This window comes from Aedes aegypti, chromosome 1 (assembly GCF_002204515.2).
Source record: "Aedes aegypti strain LVP_AGWG chromosome 1, AaegL5.0 Primary Assembly, whole genome shotgun sequence".
Lineage (NCBI taxonomy): Eukaryota > Metazoa > Arthropoda > Insecta > Diptera > Culicidae > Aedes > Aedes aegypti.
In genome coordinates this window covers 5,834,832-5,862,662 of record NC_035107.1, presented here as the reverse complement: position 1 = coordinate 5,862,662, position 27,831 = coordinate 5,834,832, and the positions used below count along the sequence as shown (strand labels likewise).

Sequence of the window (27,831 nt, the reverse complement as noted above, 5' to 3'; positions counted from 1 at the left end):
CAACACTAGGCCACTAAGCCCACAACATTTTTATCGGCACATCCTTTAGCTAATATTTAAGTTTTGTGAAGATTTAACACCTTTACAAATATAAGCTAATTTATGCCTACGAGATGCATTGAAAATCACTGCTGGCCTTAAGTATTCGAAACATGAGCCAAAACGGTATTCTTTTTGTAAATTTCGAGCCTATGCCTTGCACAGTATCCTTGGTGGTTTGTGGTATTAAGATTCCAAATGAGAAATTAGCGGTTTCCTTATGGATTGCTTATAGACTCTATATTCACAATTATCTTTAAGTATCCTATGTTGCCTTGTCCGTGCAACTGATAGGTAGGTATTGGAAAAAAAACAAAAAGGATATTGATGCCCCTAATATTAGCCGTAAAACTCTGTATATGTTGACCAGAAAAATGTAGTCAGGTCGGTACTAAAATAACCCGCAATTTTAAAACTATGAATTCAACAGTCTTAAAGATGCAATCGTCTACTGAAAGCGCACATCGCCGCATACCTACGCCGGTCGACAAAGCTGCTCGCGAATGCAAAGCAGCCCAGTATCACTTCTTCCACCTGTACCACACCCCAACCCAAAAAAAAAACTCTACAAAACCATAACCATTCCGTTTGTGGTGCCGTTAGCATCGTTTCCTTCTCTCCGTGTGTCGGGGTATCATCCTGGTCGTCCTCGTACCCATTGTGTGTTACCGAGAGTCGCCTTGCGTTCTGTGTTGTATATTTGTTATTTATCCGTTTATTATCTGTTCATACTGTCTTTTTTTTTGCATCTACTGCTCTGTGCCTCCTGAGCCCCAAGCGACTGCAACTGCACTCTCTATGCTCTGCTGTTTGTCGTCGTTGAGTAGAGTTGGTCCTGGTCCGGTCTTTGGGGAGTGCTGCAACAAACCAAACATTCACATTATGTGCATCTGTGCATCTCTCGCGTTCCGCCGCAGCATCCTCCCGTAGGGTCTCTATGCTTCTAGGTTCGGGTTCGGGTGCATGGGTTTTAGATTTAGGTCAGTTGCCAGCGAAACAGCGAGCATTGTGTCGTGCTGGACTCTGAGGGGACATATGTTGTTTGCAAATGATGCGGAGTGTGTGGGGAAGAGATGCGAGGAACCGATCCCGACGATGTCAGCATCGCATTGGAAACGGCAGCAATTCGCATAACATGTGCCATTAACTAGATTTTTACAATATTTTTTTTTTCTCGGGGGGAATACAGCAGTGTTACAATAGTGAGAGAGGGAAACCAAGCGAGAGAAAATGGTGCAACGATTAAGCAGAACCGGAAGGAAGAACTCTGTTGTGACATTAGACGTTGCTGCTGCTGATGTTCCAGAGCCAAGTGTAAGATATTGAAGATCTGAGGCTAATCGAGAGCGAGAAATCGAAAAAAGTGCTTAAATTTAAGTGTTAGATAATCCATAAGCTGCGGAAGAATCAACCGAGCAAGCAGCAGAAGCAAAAGTGTGTCTCCTCGGTGTCTGTATAATCTGTATCGTCGTGTCCTTGTTGGTCTGTGTACGTGTGTGTGTCTCTGTATAAAGAGTGTGAATGTGTGTAATCTCACGCTGAGAGAAATCAATGGAAGGAAGCCAGAAGAGCCAGCAGTTCAAGTTCTAAAAGAGTACAACACACCATATCTGAGAGGCATCGCATTCTCCTCATTGCCGTTTTGAATACGAAACGAGACAAATTAGCCGTTTTAAGTTTTCGGTATGCGAGAAGAAAATTAGGAAAATAGACCTCTAAAGCCGTGAGAAAACCGGAAACAGAGTGAACAGGAGCTAAGCATGCTCATAGTGTCCCAACCGTCGCCAGAGTCGTGTCCGTGTCCGTGCGTTTCGAAGTGTTCCAAGTCAGTGCGAACCGAACGACAGGAACCAATCGAAGAAGAATATCGAAAACAACAAGAAGCAGTCACTTCAAGAGACGACTTCCGGCGGCAGCAACAGCACCTATTACTATTACTGCAGTACATTTCCATCGCACCACGTTCGTCATTGCCCTCATCAGCACCTCACCGCAAAAATCAATCCACTTCTATTGCTACAACTACTGCTGCTGCTGATCTCACTTTCAGCACTCTTCAGACTTCAACGCCTACCACGACTACTCGATCTTGTATAACGACTGAAAACATCACCGCTGCTGCTGCTGCTAGAATCATCGCAAACGTCAAAGCCTACTACGGATATCCCCACGGAACAACCGTGCAGCAATCTGTACAGCAGTGCGCTCAAGTTCACCACTAGTGTTATTCCCAACTGTGTGTGCCTGTGCGTGTGAGCGTGTGTGCGCGCGTACACAAAAAAAAGCAGCAAAACATTCATCGCAACATTCGCACGCACCGCCCTCGCACCTTTGCAGCCGCCAGCAAACCTCAGCACACACACACACACAAACACACATACAGCCAACCAATCAATCATCGCGACCCCCGCCTCCACCCGCGAACGGAATATTGTTAAACCATTGGTTACTTATTTAAATGCAAAACCATAATCTATCGCAAAGATAACGAAAAAACGCCGTGTAATTCGGCATCAACCATTTCTCCAATAGATTTCGTAGAGAAATGGGGCCTGACTCCAGTCCTAGGGCCCAGACAAGAGCCGGCCAGCTGCGGTGAAAGTCAGACAAGCGGTCAGCCCCCTCTTCTTGTGGACAGGTAAATTTATATGCAAAATATTTTTTCTAGTAGTCCTCGTGTGTGCATGTTTCTATCCGTCATGTGGACCTTGCACATAAATGCAGGGTCGTCGTCGGTAACGACGGTCGCTAGGCGCAACAAAACGGCCGTACGTGCCTACTGTGTGGTTGGGAAGTTTTGCATAATTAGATAGTTCACGCGATGCTCGCCATGCCAGACGGGTTTGGGTGTAAGTGCGCGTATTTAGTATGCTAACCGAAAGGAATTTATTTAGCAACTATTATGTAGTTTATGTCTCAAAGGAGCTGAGTGCTCACTCTTCGAACACCCTGGACACTTATCTTTCTGCATCTTCATTAGATTGGCTGAAAAGTGGAGACGCATGGTAGCGGACTTTGGAACAAATGTGCCATTTGGCAAACTGGCCAGTGGCCACCCCTGCTTGCATCGACTTTTATGTAAACAATAAAATGTCAGTGGATTTTTATCAGACTTGGTTGTTTTTAAATAACATGGTAAAAGATAAATTATAAACAGATTTCTTTCTATGTAGGGGAACATGGCCCAATATGCACTGATGGAGTAACCCGACTCATTGGGTCATTCCCATTATGTTTCAATTTGTATTATTTACCAAACCATGTGTATCGAAAAGTAGTCGCAAACATTCAAAACAGTCTCTAAAATATTGGGTTGCACCTAGAAACAATTTGTTGATCAGAAATGCTTTACAATGTTTTTAAAAATTATGATGCGATAATATTGTTTCAATAAAGTGGCATTTTGTATGATAATTTTGCAAATTACTAACAGATGTCGATGAAAATCTTGCACACCTCTGAAAAAACTGATATGTTAATAAATGTGTTAAATTTTAAGAAAAAATGATTTTTGTTTATGCTAATATTTTCTGTGACACAAATCTTATGACATAGTTTAAAAAATATTTTGAAAAATACATTAACAAGCATTTGAGAGCAAATACAAAAATAAAAAAAAAGTCGATTTTGAAGGACCTCGTTTTTTGCTTTTTTCTTTCTACACGTTAATGTAGTATCGAACGATTGTAATGAATAAAAAAATATGTTTTGATTGGAGAAGTTTCTTTGCATATTTATGAAGTAACGTAAGCAAAAATGGTACTGTATATTATTTCCACTGTATATGTCAGAGCTTCAAAAGTTGATTATACAAAAGTGACTTTCTAAAACCGACCGTATTCCAATATTTGAGCTTTCTTAGAGCAATAATTTATTATTTTGAAATCCGTTTTACGAGCTGTGTGAAGTAAACATATTTTCCGATAGAATAAGCTTCTCATCCTATTTTGTTTGATATAAATTTTGTTCAATACAAATCATCGAATCTTCAGAAGACACTTCAAAAATGCAATTTTGTGCAAGATTTTATTTTCTATGCTTTGTAAACCTTGTTGTTTTTATATTAAGACTGCATATTGATCAATATTTTATTAGTTGCTTCAATATTTGATAACATGATGGAGATTTGCGTGAAAAAAGCTTTTAAAAAGATGAACTATGCTCTGAGATATACCGTTTTGAATGTTTGCGACTACTTTTCGATAACTCCTTATGTTTACAAAGAAGTTGCTGCTACAACGCTTGGACATAAATTCTTAGACTTTGCTTTAAGGTGAAACAGTTTGGAATCAAACTTTTAAGATAAGGATAACTTTTAAGGCACAAATCTCGCGAAGAAAACATCCAACAACAGTGCACTAGCAGAAAGCTTAAAATAAGAAGATCAGAAATTCATAAATTTTTCACTATTTTGCCTAAATCATTAGCTTTTCCAATGAGCTTGATAATTAATAAGCATTTCTATACCCCAGAATAAATTCATGGAGAAGCTTGGTGGTTGACTCTTCGTTCTCCTTATTGAATGGCATTCTACCCCATACATTCAATCGTTTTGAACCAACCCCATTTTTCAACCAACTTTTCGACACGATTTAAACCCGTAAGAAAGCTCAACTTTGGCCAATATTTTCATGGTGGTGGCTCGCAAATATTGCTAAGCTACTGTTAAGACTTCGGATGGCCTTAAAATGTGGATCTTATTACGAGAAAACGACAATAATTCTTAATGTGGCATTTTGGACCATTACACTCTACGGTACATCGTGCAACTGTTCAACTGTGTAAGTTATTTTGGCATTTGTACAGAGAAAAAGTATTTTGTTTTACATACGAAATCCAGTTCGATTGTAATCTACACTTATTGGGACAAGTGCGCAACCTACAGTAGTGGGCAATACTAGGCTCAGCCATCTATAAATTGATTTGGATGACATTTTCACAGCACTTCAGATATAACTTAAATTACAACATATATTTTTGATCAATTTTTCCAATGATGAATACAAAAGTAGTAAACAAATTTTTAACGTTAAATTTTAACCGATTTATCTGAAAAATTGAGGGCCTCAAACAAAAACTTTCTTTGCAAAATTTCTGCTTCACATCAAAATCTACAACTTTGCAGACAGCATAAAGCTTTTTCTTAATTTTTTAAGTTATGTCAATTATAAAAATTTGACAAAAAATCTTTAGTTTCTGTTTCTTTTACCCTAAGTCAAACCGTATGAATCCGAGTCATTTCTGACATGCTGTGAAAATGTCATTGAAATTAGTTAACAAAATCATAATATTATACCACAATGCGGCACCAGAAGTAGGCTTCTAAAGTGTTGAAGGCGAATAGCTGACAGTTTTGCTAAGAGTTTTTTCTCCAGATAATCAACAATAACATGTTTTTCGGTGTGTACTTTTATTATCAACATCATGATTTAGTGCAATATTATTTATGCATATCTGCCGTAATCAATAGTAATACATTACAATTTCAGTTATTCCAATTGACTAGAAAAGAGTTCCGGATGTGGTAAATCTTGTTATAAAGCATACCCTGATGACGGTAAACTTAAAAATATGTTTTGAATTATCAATTTCCTATTAATTTGTTAGTAATTAAATAAAAAATATAGAAATGTGCGATGTTAATTCGGTGGCTGTTTTGCCCCATATGGGAGGCAAACTTGCCTCATGGGGCTGAAAAATACGTTATTGTAGATGACATTTGAGAAGCTCCAAAACGAACACTTTTCGTATTTATTTTCTTTTAAAATGGCACAGTTCTCATGAGAAGATATGAAATTACCATCATGAGGTGAAATTGTATTCATGGATTGTATTCAGAATCCTCTCAGGACTCTTTTCAGTATCCTCTCAGAATTCACTTCAGAATCCACTCTGTTCTTTCTTGAGGATCCTCTCAGGATTCTCTTCAGAATTCGCTCAGGAGTTACTTCAGAATCCTCTCAAAATTCTCTTCAGAATCCTCGGAGCATTCAAAAACTTCCAAGGATTCACTTCATTATATTCTCCTCTCAAAATTCTCGTCAGAATCCTTTCAAGATTGTGAATCTTCCAAGGGCTCACTTCATAATCTTCTCGAGATTCTCTTCAGAATCCTCTCTGAATTGTATTCAGACTCTTAGACTCATAGGAGTCTTTTCAGTATCTACTCAGAAATAATTTCAGAATCCACTCAGATTTACTTGAGAATCATTTCAACAAGATTCTCTTCAGAGTTTACTCAGGATTCACTTTGATTTTTTTAGAATTCTCATGAAAATCCTCTCAATGCTCTCTTCAGAATCCTCTCAGATTTCTCTTCAATATCCTCTCCGGATTCTCTTTACAATACGCTCAAGAGTTTCTTCAGAATCCTTTCAAAATTCTCTTCAGATTCCACTCAGTATTCAGAGACTTCCAAGGATTTACTTTAAAATATTCTCAGGATTCTCTTCAGAAACCTCTCAGGAGTCTCTTCAGAATCTTCTCAGGAGTCTCCTCAAAACCCTCTCAAAATTCTTTTCTGAATCCTCTCAAAATATTCTTCAAAATACTCTGAGAATACATAATCTTCCAAAGATTCACGTCACGACCTTCTCAGGATTCTCATTAGAATCTTTCCTGAATTCACTTCAGAATCCACTCAGGTTTTTTTTCTGGAGAATCCTCTAAGGATTTTTCTCATAATCCTCTCAGTATTGTCTTCAGAATCTTCTCAGGAATCCCTTCAGTACCCTCTCAGGAATCACTTCAGACTCTGCTTAGGATTTTCTTCAGAATCCTTTTAGGATTCTCTTGAGAGTCTTCTCAGTGTTCTTTTCAGAATCCTCTCATGATTCTCCTCAGAATCCTCTTATAATTCTCCTCAGAATCCTCTCATGATTCTCCCCAGAATCCTCTCATGAGTCTCTTCAGTATCCTCTCTAAATTATCTTCAGAAATCTCTAAGGATTCTCTTCAGAATCCTCAGGGATTCCGAATTGTCAATGGATTCACTTTATAATCTGAGGACTCTCTTCAGAATCTCCCTGGATTGTCTTCTGAATCCTCTTAGGAGCCTCTTTAGTATCCTCTCAGGATTCACTTCAGAATCCACTCCAGATTTTCTTCAGAATCTCTTAGAATTCTGCAGAATATCCTCTAAGTATTCTCTTCAGAATCTTCTCAAACTTCTCTCATGAGTCTCTGCAGTTTTTTTTCTTCAGCATTCTCTTCTGAATCCTTTCATGATTATCTTAAGAATCCTCTCAGGAATGTCTTCAATATCATCTCTGGATTCTTTTCAGAATTCACTTAGAAGTCTTTTTAGAATCCTCTCAAAATTATCTTCAGAATCCTCTCAGGATTCAGAAGCTTCTCCAAGGATTCACTTCATAATATTGTCAGGATTCTCTTCAGAATCCTCTTCAGATTCCTAGTTGGATTGTCTTCAGAATCCTCACAGGATTCTTTTTGGGGATTCTGAAGGAAATCCTGAGAGGATACTGAAAGTACTCCTGTAAGGAGTCTAAATAGAATCCTGTGAGGATCTGAAGACAATCCAACTAGGATTCTGAAGAGAATCCTGACAATATTATTAAGTGAATCCTTGGAGAATTCTCTTCAGTATTCTCTCAGTATTCTCTTCTGAATCCTCTCATAAGTCTTTTCTGTATCCTCTCAGGATTGTTTCAGGTCCTATCAGGATTCTCTTCAGAATACTCTCAAAATCCTTTTCAGAATCCTTTCAGGAGTCCCTAGCGGAACCTCCCAGGATTCTCTTCAGAATCCACTCAGGATTTTCTTCACAATCCTCCTAGGATTCTTTTGTGAATCCTCTCAGTATTCTCTTCAGAATCCTCTCAGGATGCTCTCCAAAATCCTCTCATAAGTCTCTTCAAAATCCACTCAGGATACTCTTCAGTATCCTTTCAGGATTCTCTTCGAAATCCTTTCAGGAGACTCTTCAGAATCTTCTCGAAATTCTATTTAGAATCCTCACGGGATTCTATTCAGAATCCTTCCAGGAGTCACTTCAGTATCCTGTTAGGATCCACTTCAGTATCCTCTCAGGGTCACCTTTAGAAATCTCTCATAAACCTCTCCAATATCCTATCAGGATTCTCTTGCGAATCCTCTCAAGAGTCACTTCCGAATCCTCTCAAAATTCTCTTCACAATTCTTTCAGGAGTGCCTTCAGTGTCCTCTCAGGATTCTCTTCAGAATCCACTCAGGATTTTCTTCAGAATCCTCCTAGGATTCTCTTCAGAATCCTCTCAGGATGCTCTACAAAATCCTCTCATAAGTCTCTTCAGTATCCTTTCAGGATTCTCTGGTGAATTCTCTTAAGAGACTCTTCAGAATTCTCTCAAAATTCTCTTCAGAATCCTTCCAGGAATCCCTTCAGTGTTCTCTCAGGATTTTAATCAGGATCCACTCAGGATTTTCTTTAGAACACTCCTAGGATTCTCATGTGAATCCTATCAGTATTCTCTTCAGAATCCTCTCTGAAGAATGAATAAATTATCCTTTCATAAGTCTCTTTAGTATCCTCTCAGGGTTCTCTTCAGATTCTTTTCAGAATTTTCTCCAGAATCCCCTCATAAGTCTCTTCAGTATCCTCACAGGATTCTCTTCAAAATCCTCTCAGTATTCTCATCAGAAACGTTTCAAAATTCTCTTCAGAATACTCACAGGATTCTATTCAGAATCCTTTCAGGAGTCCCTTCAGTATCCTCTCAGAATTCACTTCAGTATCCTCTCAGGATTTTGTTCAGAATTCTCTCAGGGCTCTCTACAGAATCCTAACCGGAGAATCCTGTACGATGAGTGAGGTTTTTTTCAACACTGTTGTACAAAATACAACTGCGCGACTACTGATGTTTGAAAGCTACTGAGCTCATATTTAGTCACAATACACATCACATTGAAATACCCTTTATGCCAAAGTGAATCATGGAGGTGCGCAAGAAGTTCTTAATCCTATAATTTATAATTTACCCAAAATGTCTGCATGAATTCAACCATGAAGATTGTAAGAGTTCATCCATGAATAATTTAAGGTATTTTTCGATGGAATCAATGAGCAATCCTTCAAAGCACCTTGGGACGCTTCAATAGATTTTCCTAAAGTTTCTCCAAAGATTTATTAGGAAATTCTAAACATATTTTTTTCTCAAACAATTCTTTCATAAATTTTTTGATCTTTCAATCCTGAAGAATGATGCGTATATTTTATCATATCTTGCTCTTCTTGAGGTGACAGAGAAAATCCAAGGACATGTTTTTGAAAAATATTAAAGGTGATTATGAAACAAAGCAAAACTTTGAATTTTTAAGTGCACAAGTCTGAAGAATCTTACAACCGTTCGCATTGAAAGTCTATCAAATTGCTTGCTTGCTGGTGATGACCAATGGGATACATTTTCGACGAGGAGCGCTGTTTGGTTCTCAAGACATGTGCTCTTGAAAATTCAAAGTTTGGCTTCGTTTTATAATTACCTTAAAAATAATTGGGATGGGTTTCAACACCACCGTTTCGCATGTTCTTACAATAAAGGCAATCCTAAAGAGACAAGTTTCATGGAGAACAACAAAAATCGAAGAAATACAAAATTCAGGAGCTGATAAAATCAAGGTCAAATTGAAATCTTAAGCTCTAATTCCATAAAAAAAGATTGGAAATCAGTTGAGCTGTTTAAAAGTTATGATATTTCTCAAAATAAAAAATCTAATGCGCTGAGACCTACAGTGTGTGCCGATGAAAAATGACTGATTTTTTATTTTCAAAAAAATATATCTCAAAAACTAAAAAACATGCATCGCTGAAAATTTGATAGTACACGTAAAATTTTCTGAACTTTCAAGAAAAAATGAGAACAGCAATAGCCCCTTTGGTCCCAAAGAAACGGAAACTATTGATTTTATTTCTTGTAAAAAAAAAACATTTTTTTGTAAAATTTTATATTTTTTCTGAAAAGTCAAAGTCTTTAGCTTCCATTTCGTTCCAAAAAAATGGAAATCGTTTGAACGGTTCAAAAGTTATAATTTTTTTTAAATAATAATTTTGCAAAATCGCGATTTTTCTGTTCAACCTATTTCGGAAATGGTTACCCTAATCAAAAAATACAAAAACACGTGTATCCTTATTTCGGATAAGGAACAAAATAGCAAATTTTCACGGAGTTCGGTAACCCACTAGATCGGTTTTTCATGGAATGGCTGCATAAGAACACTAAGCTCAGGCGCAGGCTCTGTCCCAGTGAGGACGTAATGCCAAGAAGAAGAAGAAGAAGTTCTCGGAGCTCTTCAACTAACCACATTGATCACGAAGAAACAACAACAGATTAGTAGGCGGTATGTCGAACTCCTGCTCAAATTTGATACTGTTATTTTATTATTTATTTATTCATGGCCCCCTTTGATCCAACTATCAATGACAAAACTATTCGTCTGCAGAATGGGCATCTCAGTTGCCAACATCCATAATGGAAACGTCATAATCAAAACCATTTCTCCCTTGTGTCTCATGCGGCAAACCATCAAGCGCACCAATGCAAATGAATTATGAAACGACTGTTCGTAAAAATTCAAATCATAACAGCAGAACTAATCCTCGTCATGAAATGTTGCACCCCCGGTTGCAATCGGTAAGCTTCAACTCGCAAGAGGCCTGCGTTTCTCCCCCCTTCCCCCACCAGCTGGTGGGTGAGAAGTTTAAATTATCAACAACATTATTCAAATGCGCTTTCCATTTCGAACTGCACACCACACCACGCCGCTATGGAGTGCAGGACGACAATAATGTGGTGGTGACATGCCATGACATTTGAGTTTTCAACTGCCCGTCCGTATACTCCACAGAGCACGAGAAGCTCGGTTTGTCCTCGACTCGAACCCACTCGAAAAAGGGAAAAGCCATCCAAATGCGAGAATGCATTATTAAATCAATTTTCATTTAACCAGAAAGCCGACAAATTGATCGCCGGAATTTAGAGGTTGCTCCTCTGAAGGACTTTCAATTTTGGTAATTCACATTTTCAATCCGAGCAAGCGCCACATTGTGCACTGTGGGTCAGGAATCAAAATTTTGCGACAAAATTTCAGGCACTTTCACAATGGGCACAAATCATTCGAAATGTGATACAAACAAAAATGAAATTAAGACCTCCATGTTCTTTGGAGTTTCCCAAAATATAGAAAAAAATCTAGAATGAGCAAAATAGACTTGAAAAAGTATCACTGCACGCGCTAACATGCATAAAGTATGCTGATACTTTTTCAGCTGTATCAGTGCAAAACCAACTGAGTTTCTTTGATTCGAGATCGTGAGATGAATTAGCAACAATCATCAACGGCCTACTTCGCCTTAAACGGGAATGACACTTCTTTTGATTGCCTATCGTTCGATTAGCATACCTGATTGGTATGAAATAGTGTCACTCAATCTTGAAGATGGGTGCTTTCGGAAAAGTTGTACGTTAATTCGCCATTATCGAATAAATTCAAGTTCATATGTGGGTTCTCCATAACCGGGCATTACGAAAATATGATGAAGCAAACGAATAAAAATTCAATGGTTCCCAACTGAGAAGCAACGAACATTTTGTCGACAATACCTACAACTAAGTTTGTATCAGCATTTCGATACACAAGGTTTTGAAATATTCAGCTCACTAGTGCCCCTCAGTTGCCAAAAATCGAACTAATCAGACATGCATCGCAAAGGCTGCCTATCAAACTACTTTACCGAAAATATCAACCATCTTACTGATCTGCATCGGTAGACACAGAAGATTCAAATGTTCAAAGCTCACTAGCTCCACTACCTTGTTAGGTTCAGTACTATGTGACAGAATATCGTAATGAAAAATGGTCCTGAACCTAACAAACAATGTTTGATGAAAACATTGGCTCAATAGCTGTGGGCTATGGGATGCTCACTATCGGCTCCATCCCATTACCCCGAACGCCACTACCTCGAATGGGTCACTACCCCGAAAGCCATTACCCCGAATGGGTCATTACCCCGAACGCCACTACCCCGAATGAGCCATTACCCCGAATAGTATGAGATACAGTACAGTATCTTGTTTTGCGTGCAAAAATGCGTCTCTAATGAAGGCTGGTAATTAATGGCACCTGAAATTCGTCGGTAAAATGTTCATCATATATTTTCCCTTCTTTTATATGCCAGCTATTCTTTCGAAATATCTTGATGGCAGCTATATTCTTCTCATTCTTTCTGAGACAGTGCCTGTTTATCAGCTCAGTGGGTACCTTCGCAATTCAAGGGTTCATTCACAAATTTCATTTCGCCAAAAATTGCCATTTTTAACACCTACCCACCCCCTCGTACTTTTTTTGTATGGAAATTCTACATATTGTGAATGGGCTGTAACATTTTGAGGACAATCACCACCAAACTTTTTCGCTCCCTTCAGCGTTACGAAATTTGTGAATGGGCTTTAATAAAATAAGCCTTTTATTGACTGAAAGGAATTCAAATCCATAACCCTCAATATGGTGTTGCTTAACAGATGCTTAATCACCGGTATTTGGACTTGTTGGTGGTGTTCATATTTCAATTTTGTTTTTGAACAAATATTTTTCTTTCTTATGAATATAGGTTGTGTCATAGCATCACGTTGTTACAGTGATCATTCACGTCATAGCTGCAATATTTCCATATAGCTTAACAGCTTAACATGATAACAGCTTTTTATAAAGGAATATATCTTGAAGGCATTCACTAAAGTGATTCCTGCTATAATTCTAATCGGAAATTTTCCCTTTATTTTATCTTCTTGTATTAAATCAGACAGGTCTCTTATGGATTTACTCACCACTTTTCTGCCATCATCATGTCTTCATTATCTTGAATCAAAAAAAAAATATTTTTTTTTGTGGTTATCTCACAGAAATTCAAATTAATGATCCCACAAATCAACAAAAGTTCTTACTGTAGCGTCAATCAGAGGCCGTCGATTTTTCTAACATGTACAAGTGTACAAGTGCGATAGCGGAACGGTCGTCTATAAGGTTGGTTTTTAGGCGGGTTCCATAGAACAACACTTGCAGCGACTATCTCAGGGTGAACTTCCATTACCATCATTTACGTAACAAAATCTTTAAGAAGATCTTAATCTTAATGCCTGACACCTATAAAAATGAGTAAAGGAAGTGGCTACCGACGTCCAATAAAAGACTTTACTACATCCTAATTTTGTGCATATTATAGCTATCATTCTCATAATAAATTCACCCTTCTTTTCGACATAGGCTGTTCTTCAGAGCATTGCAATGTGGCTGTGTGAATCTTCCCAAAATTAGAGGACAAAATATCTAACTAACTAACAAAATAACTAACAAAACTTAGCGTGTAAAAAATATTTGCTGAACAACTAGCTGCTTTTTTATTTTCTAATATTTGAAAAATACATTTTCGACCCAAACTCGTGAAATACTCAAAAGGAATCGTACAATTATCTCCCCGCTCTCTAACTAGAATAAGTCTCAAAATGTTATCCATTCGGGGTAATGGCGTTCGGGGTAATGACCCATTCGGGGTAATGGCTTTCGGGGTAGTGGCGTTCGGGGTAGTGTCATAGAATCTCACTATCACCTCCCAGTGGTAGAATACTTAACATTTTAGAGATGCAGTTTATATCCATTTGATCCAACCATAACAACTTTACCAAAACAACAGCCTTCCATCGAAAGTACATTAGGCATTATTATAATTTTCAATGCTCACTAGCGCCTCCTAACTTTAGAATTCCGAACTAGTCAAGCATGCAGCACAAAGTCCTTAACCTAACGAAGAACTTTGCCGAGAACGCCGACTTTCTAGCTGTTCTACATCGTGAGATAATTCAGTTTGAAATATTTTTAGCTCACTAGCGCCTCCTAGCTGTGGAATGTTGAAGTAAGCAAACATTTAGTGTATAGCCTTAAGGCTAATGAGCAACTTTGCCGAAGACTTAATCATCGTAAGATCTAGTTACAGAATAGCATAGTCGCTTAGGGGAATCAGAAAACTGTTTTTTTAGCTAACGCCATCGTGCGGTGAAATTCCTAACTAACTTATAATATAGCAGCCCTTTGCCTGTTGCAAATCTTCACCGAAGAAAGTATAATATTATATAGAACTCCAAATCCATTGTTTTTAGATCTATTTTCACAATAACCCTTCCCGCAATGAACCATCCGCTTTTGAATTTTCTTGTAGTTTTTAGTAAACCTCAATTAAATTTTCTTTCAAAACCTGCAAAGAAATCCAAAATACATTCAAATTTGACGAAATCATCACGATTGTTTCGTACAGACAGAAACTTCATTACTATTCGTCTTTCGGGGAAATGGCATTCAAGAATTTCCCTTTCCATTCGGGGAAATGACCTTCGGGGAAATGCCATTCAGGGAAAAGTAGCACAATCGCTGAGGGTTGTTCTACTTATCCCCAAATGTCCGTTCCTCGAACGCCAGTCCTCAAAATGTGGTTGAGAAAAGCATGATAAAATTCATGAAAGAAGACCAGAGCAAATTAGTGAATCTCCAGAAAAAAAAAACCTGGTTTAACCTCTGAAGATTTTTTTGGGAATCCCTGATGAAACTTAAAGAACACTATCGATAAGAATTCATGTAGAATTTCCTGTAGAAATTTTTGTAGGGACTTCTGGATGAACCTCTGAAAGTATTCCTGGTGAAATTACTGGAGGATACCTTGTAGAAATATCGTTGGAGAAATTCGGAAAGGAATTACAAGTATGAAGCTGGTGGAATCGCATGAGAAGTTTCAAATTTTCGAAATATTTCTTGATGGAATCCATCAAGAAGCTAGGAAGAAATCCTAGTAAAATTCATTAAGGAATATCTGTAAAAATGTTTGAAGAAACTGAAGATTATCTGGAAACATTCCTTGAAAAATTTGTGACAAATTATCTGGAATAACTCTTAATCATAAGTTTTGGATTAATGCCTAGATGAATTGTAAGCAAAATCCCAACAGGAAGAATTTCCGTAAATTTCTTTGAAAGAATTATTGAAAGATTTGCTGGATGAATGCCGGGAAAATTCTGAATCAAACTAGAAGCTCAAGAGCGCTTTCCTAAACTCAAAAGCAACTCGAAATAGCTTCTCTGTCAGATGCGCGAAAGCTACTGTTTTAATGGATCGAATATATGTCCTTCTGGAGCTCGAAAGCTTCTCCTTGAAATACTATCCTGCACAGACTCGAGACCTTCTAATTTGTAAAAACGCAAGCTTGTTGCTCAGAAACTAAAAAATTCCAACTGGCAAAACTCGTAAGCTCCTTTCAGAAGATCGATAGCTTTTGCTTCAGAAGCTCTTAAAAGCTTTTGCAGAAGTTCTCTCAGAAACCCGAAAAAAACTTTTTCCTTAGATTGAAAAAGTTTTTCTACGGAACCTAAAGAAACTAATTCCATAAGTTCTAAGAACTTTCTTCCAGAGACTCACAAAAGGATTTCCTGGAAGCTTGATGAAAGTTTCTCCGGAATCTTGGAAAATGTCTCCTAGAAGCTCAAAGAAGATTTTCTAAGAAACTTCTTCCTAGCAGCTCGAAGAAGTTTCTTCAAGAAACTCGAATAAGTTTCTCTTAAAAACTGTAAAAAGCTTCTCCCAGAAACTCGAGAAAGCTCCTCCCAGAAGCTCGAAGAAGCTTCTCTCAGAAGCTCTAAAAAGCTTCTGCCAGCAACTTGAAGAAGCTTCTCCCAGAAGCTTGAAGAATGTTCTCCCAGAAGCTCGAAGAAGCTTCTTTCAGAAGTTAAAAGAAGCTTCTCCCAAAAATTCGAAGAAGCTTCTCCCAGGAACTCGAAGAAGCTATTTCAAAAATCTTGAAGAACTTTTGCCAGAAACTCGAAGAAGCTTCTCCCAGAAACTCGAAGAAGCTACTTTCAGAAGCTCAAAGATGCTTATCCCGGAAGTTCGAAGAAGTTTCTTCCAGAAGCTCTAAAAAGCTTCTCCCAGCAACTAAAAAAAGCTTCTCCCAGAAACTCGTAGTAGCATCTCCTAGAGGCTCGAAGAAGCTTCTCCCAGAAGCTCGAAGAAGCTTCTCCCAGAAGCTCGAAAAAAGGTTCTCCCGTAAACTCGAAGAAACTTCTCCCGTAAGCTCGTAGATGCTTCTCTCAGAAACCCGAAGAAGCTTCTCTCAGAAGCTCGAAGAAGCTACTTCCAGCTTTTTCCAGCTTTCTTCCAGAACCTCAAATAAGCTTTTCCTGAAACTTTAAGAAGCCTCTTCCAGAAGCTTGAAGAAGTTTTTCCTAGAAGCTCGAAAAAGCTTCTGCCAGAAGCTCGAAAAACGATTCTGCCAGAAGCTCGAGAAGCTTCTCCCAGAGGCTCAAAGAAATTTTTTTCCAAAAGCTCTAAAAAGCAGAAGAAGCTTCTGCAAGAAGCTTGAAAAAGTTTCTGACAGATGCTCGAAGAAACTTCTTCTCAAAGCTCTAAGAAGCTTCTCCTAGAAGCTCGAAGATGCTTCTTCCAGAAGGTCGAAGAAGCTTTTCCCGAAGCACGAAAAAGCTTCTCCCAAAAGCTCGAAGAAGTTTCTGCCAGAAGCTCGAGCTTTTGCCAGTTCCCTGAATACCTCGTTTTCTCGAATAACCCACTTCCCCGAAAAGTATTTAGCACTAACTATTGCCATGAATTTATACATCACCCGTCATAACTACGGACTCGCTTGAAAAAGTATTGCAACACTCAGCTGATCTCGAGATGCTGATGATTTATAATGAATTCCATCAAAGTTGTTCAACAGATCAAGGACATACAGAAACCAAATTCTTTGATTCGCAATTTTGTTGCTAGGTGACGCTAGTGAGCGTGCAAAATTGAGCATGTTCTATCTTGTGATCCACATGAGATAGAAAGTTCGAGTCTTCAGCAAAGTTGTTTAGGAGGTCAAGGACCCCCGAAAGACATAATTTGGTTCAAAATTTTACCCCTAGATGGCGATAGAGAGTGTGTGATCCACATTAGATAGAAAGTTCGAGTCTTTGGCAAAGATGTTCAGTAAATCAAGGACATCCGAAAGGCAAACGATTTGATTCGTAATTTTGCCGCTAGGTGACACCAGTAAGCTTATTAAATCAAACAAATGAAACAAATTCTATCTTGTAAACCAGATGAGATAGAAAGTTCGAATCTTCGGCAAAGTTGCTCAGAAGGTGAAGGTCATCTCTGAAAGGCAGATAGTTTATATTTTGCAGATTTATAATTTTGCTGTCTGGTGGCGCTATTGATCATGTTTATATGAGTGCTTTATCCTAGTCATAGTTATACTAAGAAACAATGAATGAATGTTTTAGCGAAGTTCATCAGAAGGTCAAGGCAAACAGATTGATTCGTAATTTTGCCGCTAGGTGGCGGTGGTGAACATATGAAATTGAGAATTACTAGTTCTGCTTTGAAGGACGTAGTACCATCAAAAGTACAGTAAGTAGTTCTGTTTTGTGATCTAGTTCAAATAGCAAGTTCGAGTATTCGACAAAGTTGTTCAGACAGTCAAAGAAATCCGAATAGCAAACAGTTTGATTCGTTACTCTCCCGCTGTGTGGCGCAAGTGTGCATGTGAAATTGAGCATTATGATCTTAAAATTAAAGGGATCATCTCGTTATGAACTGGCTAATCCGGTTTGATTTATTTTATATTCAAGTGTTACATACTTTATATTCAAGTGTTTCAAGTACACTTGACTTCATTCATTTCATTCATCTTCTTTTTCATTCATTTGGCAATTATTTTGAAGTTCTCCGTCCTCTACTTTTTTTGCTTTCACTCAGGCCGTTAAACATATTAAAAAATAAGGTTTTATTTCATCCCAATTATTTTTCTCCTTACTGTGTTAAAATTACTTACATTAATTTTAGACGGTAATCGACAACTGTCGAATTGCAACGTTCACAATGAATTAAGATCATAGGTATAAGTGTCTTCGTATCATTTCTCAGCAACAGTATTTTTGCAAGGACGCTTAAAATAAAAGAAAGAGCTGATCTGGATAAGTTTGAAGTTAACTAGATCAATTTCAACATCATCAAAGCAAACCTCTAATTCACATAAGTAAGATAATTTTCTGAAGACATCGAAACTCTAACACGCATCCCCACAGAGCGCTAGAGATTTTGACCAACCTAAAGAAGGTCCCCGTCCCATAGTGCGCCACGAGGCTCGTGAAATCGATCGACAGGCAGGAAGGCAGGCAGGCAGCCATCCCAGATTTGACAGCCAGGTGCCGTGCCGTCCGATTTAAACCATCCCATTAGGCGTCCCAAGATCAATAAAGTGGGGGAGTGCCAGCCAGCCTCTGCACGTGGTGCATTTAGATTGCACTATTATTGAGCTTGATTGCTGCAATAACGACCATGTTCTGGTGTTTGGTAAAAATTTTCACCACCAATTGTGGTCGGATTTTTTATTATGTTATTTATATTCCGAGTTATTGTTGCCAACCCACGATAATAGCAAGCGTCATAATAGTACGTGCCCCTTCTCATCCCTCGTGCTATCATTATGAAAAAAAAAGAACATAATGCAACCCGATGAAACCGCACGATAGCATATTACGAACGGTATCACTTTGTATGACTATATGAATGTATGGTGTCGGTGTGGGTGTGCATGCTTAGGCAAGGTGTGTCAGCAGCAATAAGGAAGCGTGTGAAAATTTAACACGAATGAATGAATTAATGCACAGTATTGAAACAAATTTGGCACCGATTGATCAATTTAATTAGCGTTTGGGTTTGAAACCGTGCTCTCACTAAACAGTTGGCCATGGGATGGACCGATTCATTGGCGAAGGCCAAGGTTCATAGGGGCAAGTTGCACGAACGGTCCACGTGCAGCAGCTTACTTCGATTGACTCTACTTGAATGCGATTTCTGAGCTTGAAGATTTCTATCGATATCTTCTAGCGACTATAATCGTAGAAATAGAAAAAAAATATATCATCAATATGCTTTCGCACTCGAAAACAAACATTTCTGCATTGATGATAGAAGACAGGATGCAACCCTCGATACCAGTGCACTAATGTTCTTTCTTTTCTCCGGTTTTTCCTCTTTCCGTACAGGTCTCTACCCAAGTTGAGCAGTCAGGATGAAGAAGGGGGGGCGGCGCACGGTTTTGGGGGAGGCCATACTCATTTTGAACCAATACCGCATGATCACGACTTCTGCGAAAGAGTTGTTATAAACGTAAGTACATAAAGCTTTCAATAATAATTTTACTTGTATGTCTCATTCCGTTTCATTTTGATATCTGCACTCATATTGAACATATGAGTTGTTACATACAATTTGTTTGCTGTACAAAAACATAAAACAAACATTAAAAGATTCTATTTTGTTCTTTTTCTTCTTCTTTTTGACATTTCGTCCCCACAGGGACAGAGCCTGTTCATCAGTTAATGCTCTTATAAGCAGTTCCAAAGTTCTCGTCGAATGACGATTTCTCGCGTTAAGAGAAATCTATCACTGTGGACACGATATATGATATGATACTCAACGCGAGATATTTGCATGAATTCCATTACAAAAAACTTGAACGGTGGGGTTCGAAGCACGGTCTTGCTAAATAACTGCGTGTTTACCGCTTAGGATATGTGATCTCTTTCTACTCAATTTCCTCATAATTTCATGAAGAATTCTTACGGAGAATACAGTGAATTCGAAAAATTTACAGAATATCCTTCTTCTTCTTCTTCTTTCTGGCAGTACGTCCCCACTGGGACAGAGCCTGCTTCTCAGCTTAGTGTTCTTATGAGCACTTCCACAGTTATTAACTGAGAGCTATCTTTGCCAATTGACCATTGTTGCATTCGTATATCGTGTGGCAGGTACGAAGATACTCTATGCCCAGGGAAGTCGAGAAAATTTCCAACCCGAAAAGATCCTCGACCGGTGGGATTCGAACCCACGACCCTCAGCTTGGTCTTGCTGAATAGCTGCGCGTTAACCGCTACGGCTATCTGGGTCCCCTTACAGCATATCCTACTTTTTTCATATGTTCGCTAATGGTCTGCTCCAGAATTATCAAAATTCCGAGAAGAATCGCAGAACGAATCCGCTCAGAATACTTTGAAATTGTTGAAAGGCTTCCTAGAGGAATTTCTGGAAGAATTCTTGAAAAAATCTTCGGAGCAATTTCTGGAAAAATTGCTTGAGAAATCTGTGAAATATTTTACGGCGAATTCTATGGTATAATTATTCAAGAAATCCTGGGCAAAATTCCTTCGTGGATCCTCTGGAGGACTCCTCTCTTCCTTCTGAATGAGTTCCTGGCGAAAATCGTAAAATTTTTCAAAAATGTTCTCGAGGAATCTCTGTAGGAATCCTTCGAAGGAACTTTTATAAGAATACTGATTAAATCCCATAAGGAATTAATCGAGAAATTGTTGGAGACCATGAAAATAAGTAAAAAGGGAATTCAGCTGAGATTCTGGGATTTTCATATGATTTCTGAAGTATTTCCGAGGGATTTTCTCAGGAATACAATTTGTTCGACACAAATCTCCAACAGGATTTTCTTTGAACTCACACCGAATCCTCTCAGAATTTCCACAGGACATTCACACGAATCACAGTATTTCAGTAAGATTCCAAAGGTATTTTAAAACTATTTGGTCACTTCCCTCAACATTTGCACGGTACTGCAACATAACTCTCACAAGATTCCCACAGTATTGCCTCTGAAAGGCAAGGATATTCATAGGAATTCCATGATTCCCATTTAATCAATCCCACTGGAATCCTTACTAGAATATCATCATCCACACTGGAATAACTGAATTCTCACTGGAATTCCAGGATCTACACTGAAATCCCAGAATCCACACTTGAAATCCAGGATCCACACTGGAAACTTAAAATCTTTACTGGGCTTACTCCAATGCCCACAATGAAATCCTATGATCCACATCGGAAATTTCAAATCCCAATATCCATACTAGAATCCTAGGGTCCACACTGAAATACAACAAACTACATTGGAATCCCAATATCCTCATTAGTAACCTAGGGTTCACAAAGCAGTTACACAATCTATACTAGAATCCCAGAAACTATACGACAACCCTAGGCTCCAGATTCAAACACCAGGATGTACATTGCAATCCTAGAATCCACACTGAATATCCAGCAATCACACTGGAATCCTCGAATCCCTAGTGAATTCATACTGGATAACCCAGATACATACTGAAATCCCAGGGTTCTAAATCCTCACTGGATTTCCAGAACCCACACTGGAACTGTCTCCGCAGTGGAATCTCTGGATCCACACTGAAATACCAGAAGTAATTGTAAACCCAGAAACACTGGAATCAGATGTTCCACACTAGTATAGTAACACAAATCCACATTGGAACCCCATGATCCACACTGGAATCTCAGCTTTCACACTGGAATCCCAGGCAAAACACTGAAATCTTTTGATCCACACTGGATTTCCAATATGCACACTGGAACCAATAGATCCACAAAACACACTAAAATCCACACTAGAATCTCAATTCCATATTCCAATCCAAAGATCCACACTGGAGTCCCAGAATCCACAATGGATTTCCAGGATACACACTGGAATCCCAGTATCCATACTGCAATATTAGGACCCACACTGGAAACTCAAATTCCACTAGGATACCAGGATCCCCACGGGAATCTACGGATCACACAGGAAACCTGGGATCCTTGCTGAAATCCACTGAAATTCTGTGATTCACAATCCCTGGATCTACACAGAATTCCCAGCATCTAGACTGTAAATCCACAATCCACACTGGAATTCCATGAGTTACACGGAGATCTCAAGATTCACAATGGAATACCAGATCCTCACTGGATTCCCAATATCCGCACTAGATTTCAAGGATCCACACTGGAATACTTGATCAACACTGTCACCGTACGATCCACATCACAGTCCCAGGATCCGCTCTGAAGTCCTACCATTTACACAACAATCTAACGATTCATGCTGGAATAAAGGGATCAACACTGCAATATCACAATATGCGTAGGAGTTCTGCGATCTACACTGGTATCCCAAGATCCACACTGAAATCATCTGTCCAAACTACCATCCCAGGAACTTTACAGGAATTCTACAATCCATAATAAAATACCACGATCCACACTGCAATCACTGAAGTTCCAGGATCCACACTAGAAGTCTAGGGTTCACATTAGAATTACAAGTTCCACACTGAAATTCGGCGATCCACATTACAATCTCAGGATCCGAACTGAAATCCTACTATCTACACTACAAGCTCAATATCCACACGGGAATCAAAGGATCCACACTGAAATATCAAGATCCACACTAAAATGCTACAATCCACAAAAAAATCTAAAAACCTGTCATTAGATTGCTCTTGAGTTTTTTTTTACATAGATACCATTGTCTAAAAAATTAACAGTATTCATAAAAGTGACTGAACTCAAAATAGACCATTGAATGAATAGCAAAACGCTGTAAAACGTTTGACAGTGCTCAATTAGCTATTGAGTAAGTATTTAATAACAAATTAATGGCCAACAAGGCTATTGAGATGGCATTTAACAACAAATCAAGCTATTTAAAATTTTAAGAAATCATTATTCTTGATTTAATTGCAAATATTTAGAAGATTTATGAGTACCAAATTCCATCATAATAGCCCGTAACTTGGTCTTCATAAGGTTTCCATACTTTACCATATACACCCAGACCACTTTTTACGACCGTTATGGGGGGGCGTAAATATAATCGGTTGTAAAATTATTATTATGTTTTTGAGAAATGCAACGTCTAGATATGGAAATACTGATTCGAGATATTGATATTCAACAAAGTTGAAGCATGGATTGAGAACTTTTCAATATGACCATTCAAGTTTTCATAGTTTGATAATAGATGGCAACACTGCTCGATTGTTATCAAAGGAGTCATTTATATGGGGGTGTTATATGCAGATACCGATATATTTTATAGATAACGATATCGAATGTTCACCAAAGTTGAAGGAAGTGTTGCACGCCATACATTCGGCCGAAGCACAAATGATCATGTGGTCGGCAACACTGTTTAAGAAGAATAATGACTTGAACGGAATAGAAGAATTATGAACTTGAACGGAATAGAAAATATAATGCTTGACAACGTATGAGCACTCTTCAATCCAGTTTTTCATGAAGGGTTCAAAACTTTGTAGTAGCTGGCAACACTGCTCAAGTAAAACCAAGAAAACTCAATATCAAGCGTGTGCTAGAATAAGGGCGTAAGTCGCATGATCGATTTCTCTTCATCGATCCTCTCTTCTGTGAATAAAGGTGACAATATGCAAGTTTGTCAGCATTTTTTCACCTCAGGACGCAAGAATGCATCGCTGCCTAGCGTCACATTGCACATTGAGTTTTACGCTGGCAACACTGATAAAACAGTTCGAATAAGCTAAATACAGTCAGGTCTCCTGTAATGCCCCTTTACAGGAGGCCCAGGGTATATGGGATTTCATTAATATGGGGATGTTGTAGAATATCTCGTATGCATTATAGATAGTTAGCACAGTACTGACTTCGGTGAAGTTTCAGTACTCAGTTCGATTTACCTTTATACACTTAAATTATTTCACCGACCTCAGTAAAAGTTTTCGCCGAGAATCCAACAGCTGAGTATTCGGTAATTTTCAATGCCGAATTTCGGTACTTATTTAACCGAGATTTCGGTTATCCAAATTTTTTGCCGAAATCTCGGCGAACGTTACCAAGATTCGGTAAACGTTTACCGAGATCTCGGTAAAAGTTTCACCGAGAATCGTCAAATTATTACCGATATTCAGCTGTTGGGTTCTCAGCGAATCCGTTTAAGTGTGTAGGAGTTGAGGATTATCCTTTTTGTTGAGAACTTGGCCGGTAGGGGTGCATTGTCAAACTTGCACTACAGACGCCTCTCCACATCTCGATATCGAAGGGACCATCGAGATAGGGAGAGATCGAGAAGAAGAACAATAATTTAATGAACACTAGATTGAAAATTACTCCGTTACTAGGAAAATAATAAACAAACAAACTTCATTACGAGTTTCCAAATTGTTCTGAATCGCTGAAATCTGGTCTAGTACACACTTGGATTTAATATCGTTGTTCGGTAAATTTTATAACCGAAAACATACTGTAAAAACATATTTAACCGAAGTTTCGGTACTGAAAACGAGATTTACCGAAAAACCTTAAATAAATCAAAAAATCAAAAAAATATTTGTCCAATTTTACCGAAATCGTTGTTTTATTTACCGAAATCAACTGTAATCGTTTAGATTCGCCGTAGTCTGTAACTTTTTACCGTACATCAGTTCAAAGTGCTATAACGCTTCACCGAACAAACGGTGAACGGTACTGAGGCCGCCATATTTGTTTTGAAGTGCTAGTTGATGCAATCGTATTGCATCCGGTTCTGTTCATCATTTTTTGATTGAGAAACTGCAGCAGCAGGATGGGCGTCTAATACTTCTTTTCCGTAAGTAGGTATGACCTGAGTCATTCTATTAAAAAGCTTATTTTTAAAATGGAATAAAATATTTTCGAGGTGGCATACAAATGCCGTTACGTTTCCGGATGGCCAGATTCCGGATTCTGGATCATGCGTTTTTTGATTGCACTTTCAAACATTGTAGCTATGGAAGTTTTTATACGCTCAAGAGACATATTTTAGATAAACATCCTGCCGGAAGTTATCAGCAACCTCAGAATGAGTGCGATCACAGCAACCTGCTTTTTTCGGATCTTCCCGATCAATCTCCGGAAGAAGCATTCACGGAACGCATGAAGAATTTGGATTCACAAAATCAAAATTTGATTGTTCTTAGTATCTGCAGAATATCCTACGATGTGGGTCTACCGCTATCATAAGTAACAATAAGAATTTACAAAAAATATTAAATTTCACATCAATATGAACTTGTACTTATTTATTATTGATCACTCTATTCTATTCCGACTGCATGCTGTTACGAACAATGTGTTCGGTAATTTATTCAACAATTCGCTCGGTAATAATTAACGAACGTTTTGTAATTTTTTGACAACTGCGTGTCGATTCGAATTACAGATTGTTCGGTAATGCATAACTTTACCGAAAGCATTACTGAGCGCTCAGCGGTTTTTATTTCGGTAAAAAAATTACCGGAGTCGGTGATATTTTCTAAGTGTGTAACCTTTGATTAGGTTCATATCGACATATAGAGAGAAAATTGGGAACAAAAAATCAACAGGAACACATTGAGATATGGAGATATCGAGATAAGGAGGATATCGAGATATGGAGAGAGAAATCGTATGCAGAATGAAGGGACCGAAGCAATCATCGACATAGGGAGAGATATCGAGATGTAGAACATCGAGATGTGGAGAGTCGACTGTATATGAACTAATGTAACCTTTGGAACATATGATATCTCTAGATCCTGATGATTTGAAGATTGGTGTCTTGGAAAGAGTTATTCAATACCTAAAGGGCTGACGTACGGTAATCATTGAACTATGGAATTCCACCATCAGGCAGCGCTAGTGAGCATGAAACTTTCGTTTTGCGGATATCTCAAGATCCTGGCCGCCTAAACAGATGGCGTTTTCGGCGGAGTTGTTCAGTAGCTCAAAAGCTTTCATTATTCTAGCTTAGAGATTCGAGATTTTACCACCAGACGACGCTAGTGCGCATGCAACTTTTAGTTTGCGGTTATCTCAGAATCCTAACCAGAGACGAATAGAGACAGAGTAGTCGGGTTCAGATTGGGTACTGAATGTGCCATAATATTTTGGGCAACTGCATGGAACATGGAGGTCTTCATTTCCAAGCAGCACAATTTGTTTCAACTCAAGAATAAAGTTATCTCTTGAAGCTTATCAGAGTTAGCAACGCAAAAAGCTCAAGAGGCGGAGTCTGTTTGCAACATATTTAAGTTATATCGAAATTGCATATTTGTTGCAAAATACTTAAGAGAAAAAAAAATGTTTTTACTTATCTTGTTTATTTGGCAGGCTCGAGAGCCGTAGGGTATAAAAGAGCCAAAATCTTTTGTTTTTTTTTACATTATTTACATTTTAAAATATATATTAATTTAGAAAACCAACGGAGACGAACCAGCCACTGGCTGAAAGTCTCCTTAATCAAGATATAAAAAATAAAAAATAAATTAGAAAACTATGTTAGTTTGGGGAGGAACAAAAATATAAACAAGAAATTCCGACCTCAAGATCACCAGTTCATGGAAAAATAGCTTCGCAACACATGAGAAACAACATTAAAACAAACAAACTGTGGGTAAACCATGTTTCCATTGTTAGATGATACGTAAGGTGACACTCAACCATATTGCAACTGGATTGAAACAAACAATCTTCTAGCTGTCATACACGTATACGTTACTATAGTTTAATGCAACTCTCGCGCAACTGGGATGAATCTTCTTGAGTTGTGGACATAGGAACACAAACTGCATGCAAGCTGCGGATGCTTCAATCGAAAGAAATTTGAAACAAAGCATTAAAATCGGAATTTTAGGAGAAGTTTCAAGAGTTTGTTTGAAAAGTTACTGAAAACATCCTGATAAACTTGACTTCATTGTTATTTGTGAAGGACATTTGCAGTAAATCTTGTCGTTTCAAAATTTTTGAACGTCAAACACGGAGTGAAATGCATGTTCATTTGAACGGCAATGAAACTTCATGAGCTTTTGATATTAAGTAGCACACGAAACATCTTCCAAAGAGATGCTTTTCAAAAATGGTTTCAATCTCGTATCATTAAAAGCATCTGTAACTTACATGGTTCTAGTTCGGTTGCATATCAATATACAGGCTCATAAAGTTTGATTTCCGTTCCAATGAACACGCATTTCACTTCTTGTTTGACGTTCAACATTTTTTAAACGACAAGATTTGCTGCAAATGTCCTTTGCAAATAGCAATGAAGTCAAGTTTGTCAAGATTTTTCCAGCAACTTTTCAAACAAACTCTTGAAACTTCTCCCAAAATGCCGGTTTTAATGTTATGTTTCAAATGACTTTCATTAAAAGCATCCGCAACTTGCATTCAATTTTCGTTTCCATACCCACAACTCAAGAAGATTCATCCCAGTTGCGACCAAGTTGCACTAAACTACGTGTATGACAGCTAGAAGTTTGTTTGTTTGAATCGAGTTGCAATATGGTTGAGTTGCACCTTACGCATTATCTAACAATGAAAACATGGTCTAGCAACAGTTTGTTTGTTTGAATGGTGTTGCACGGAAGTTTTTGTAAAAAGTTTAGATTATTTCAGGCGTGGTCTAATATCGACAGTAACGAACTTGTATTCCGAAGGGTGCAGTAAAGTTATAAGCAACAAGCTTTGATTAATGGACCATGTGGTCGCTTTTATAGTGCATTGGCGTAGCAATTGTTCGAAGAGCTGGTGGAGTAGTGAGTAGAGGAGAAGTTTGGTGATCTTGAGGTCGGAAGTTTGGTTTTCGTTCATATTTTTGTTTTCATTTTTTTTCCCAAGTATTTTACCACAAGTTAGCAATTTCGATATAACTTAAATATGTTGCAAACAGACTCCACCTCTTGCGCTTTTTGCGTTGCTATTCAGTGCAATTGAAAGTCATATTTTCAACCATTGACAACTTGGATTAGTTGCAAGAGATTATTTTATTCTTGAGTTGAAACAAACTGTGCTGCTTGGGATATGTAATCAAATTAGAACTATGTAAGTTACAGACGCTTTTATTGATACGTGCTTGAAACCATTTTTGCATATCTTTTGAAGATGGTTTGCGTG

At 38.2% G+C, this 27,831-nt stretch overlaps 1 protein-coding gene across 6 annotated transcripts in view; it reads left to right on the top strand.

Annotated features, from left to right (window-relative positions):
- The window catches only part of LOC5572028 (potassium voltage-gated channel protein Shaker), a 544,814-nt gene that overhangs the window by 431,750 nt on the left and 85,233 nt on the right, over positions 1 to 27,831 (top strand). For all 6 annotated transcript variants that reach the window (XM_021838824.1, XM_001660084.2, XM_021838822.1 and 3 more), the window contains one exon: positions 19,104 to 19,227. In XM_021838824.1, the coding sequence (XP_021694516.1) occupies positions 19,104 to 19,227 (124 nt within the window). The remainder of the gene's footprint in view (positions 1 to 19,103; positions 19,228 to 27,831) is intronic.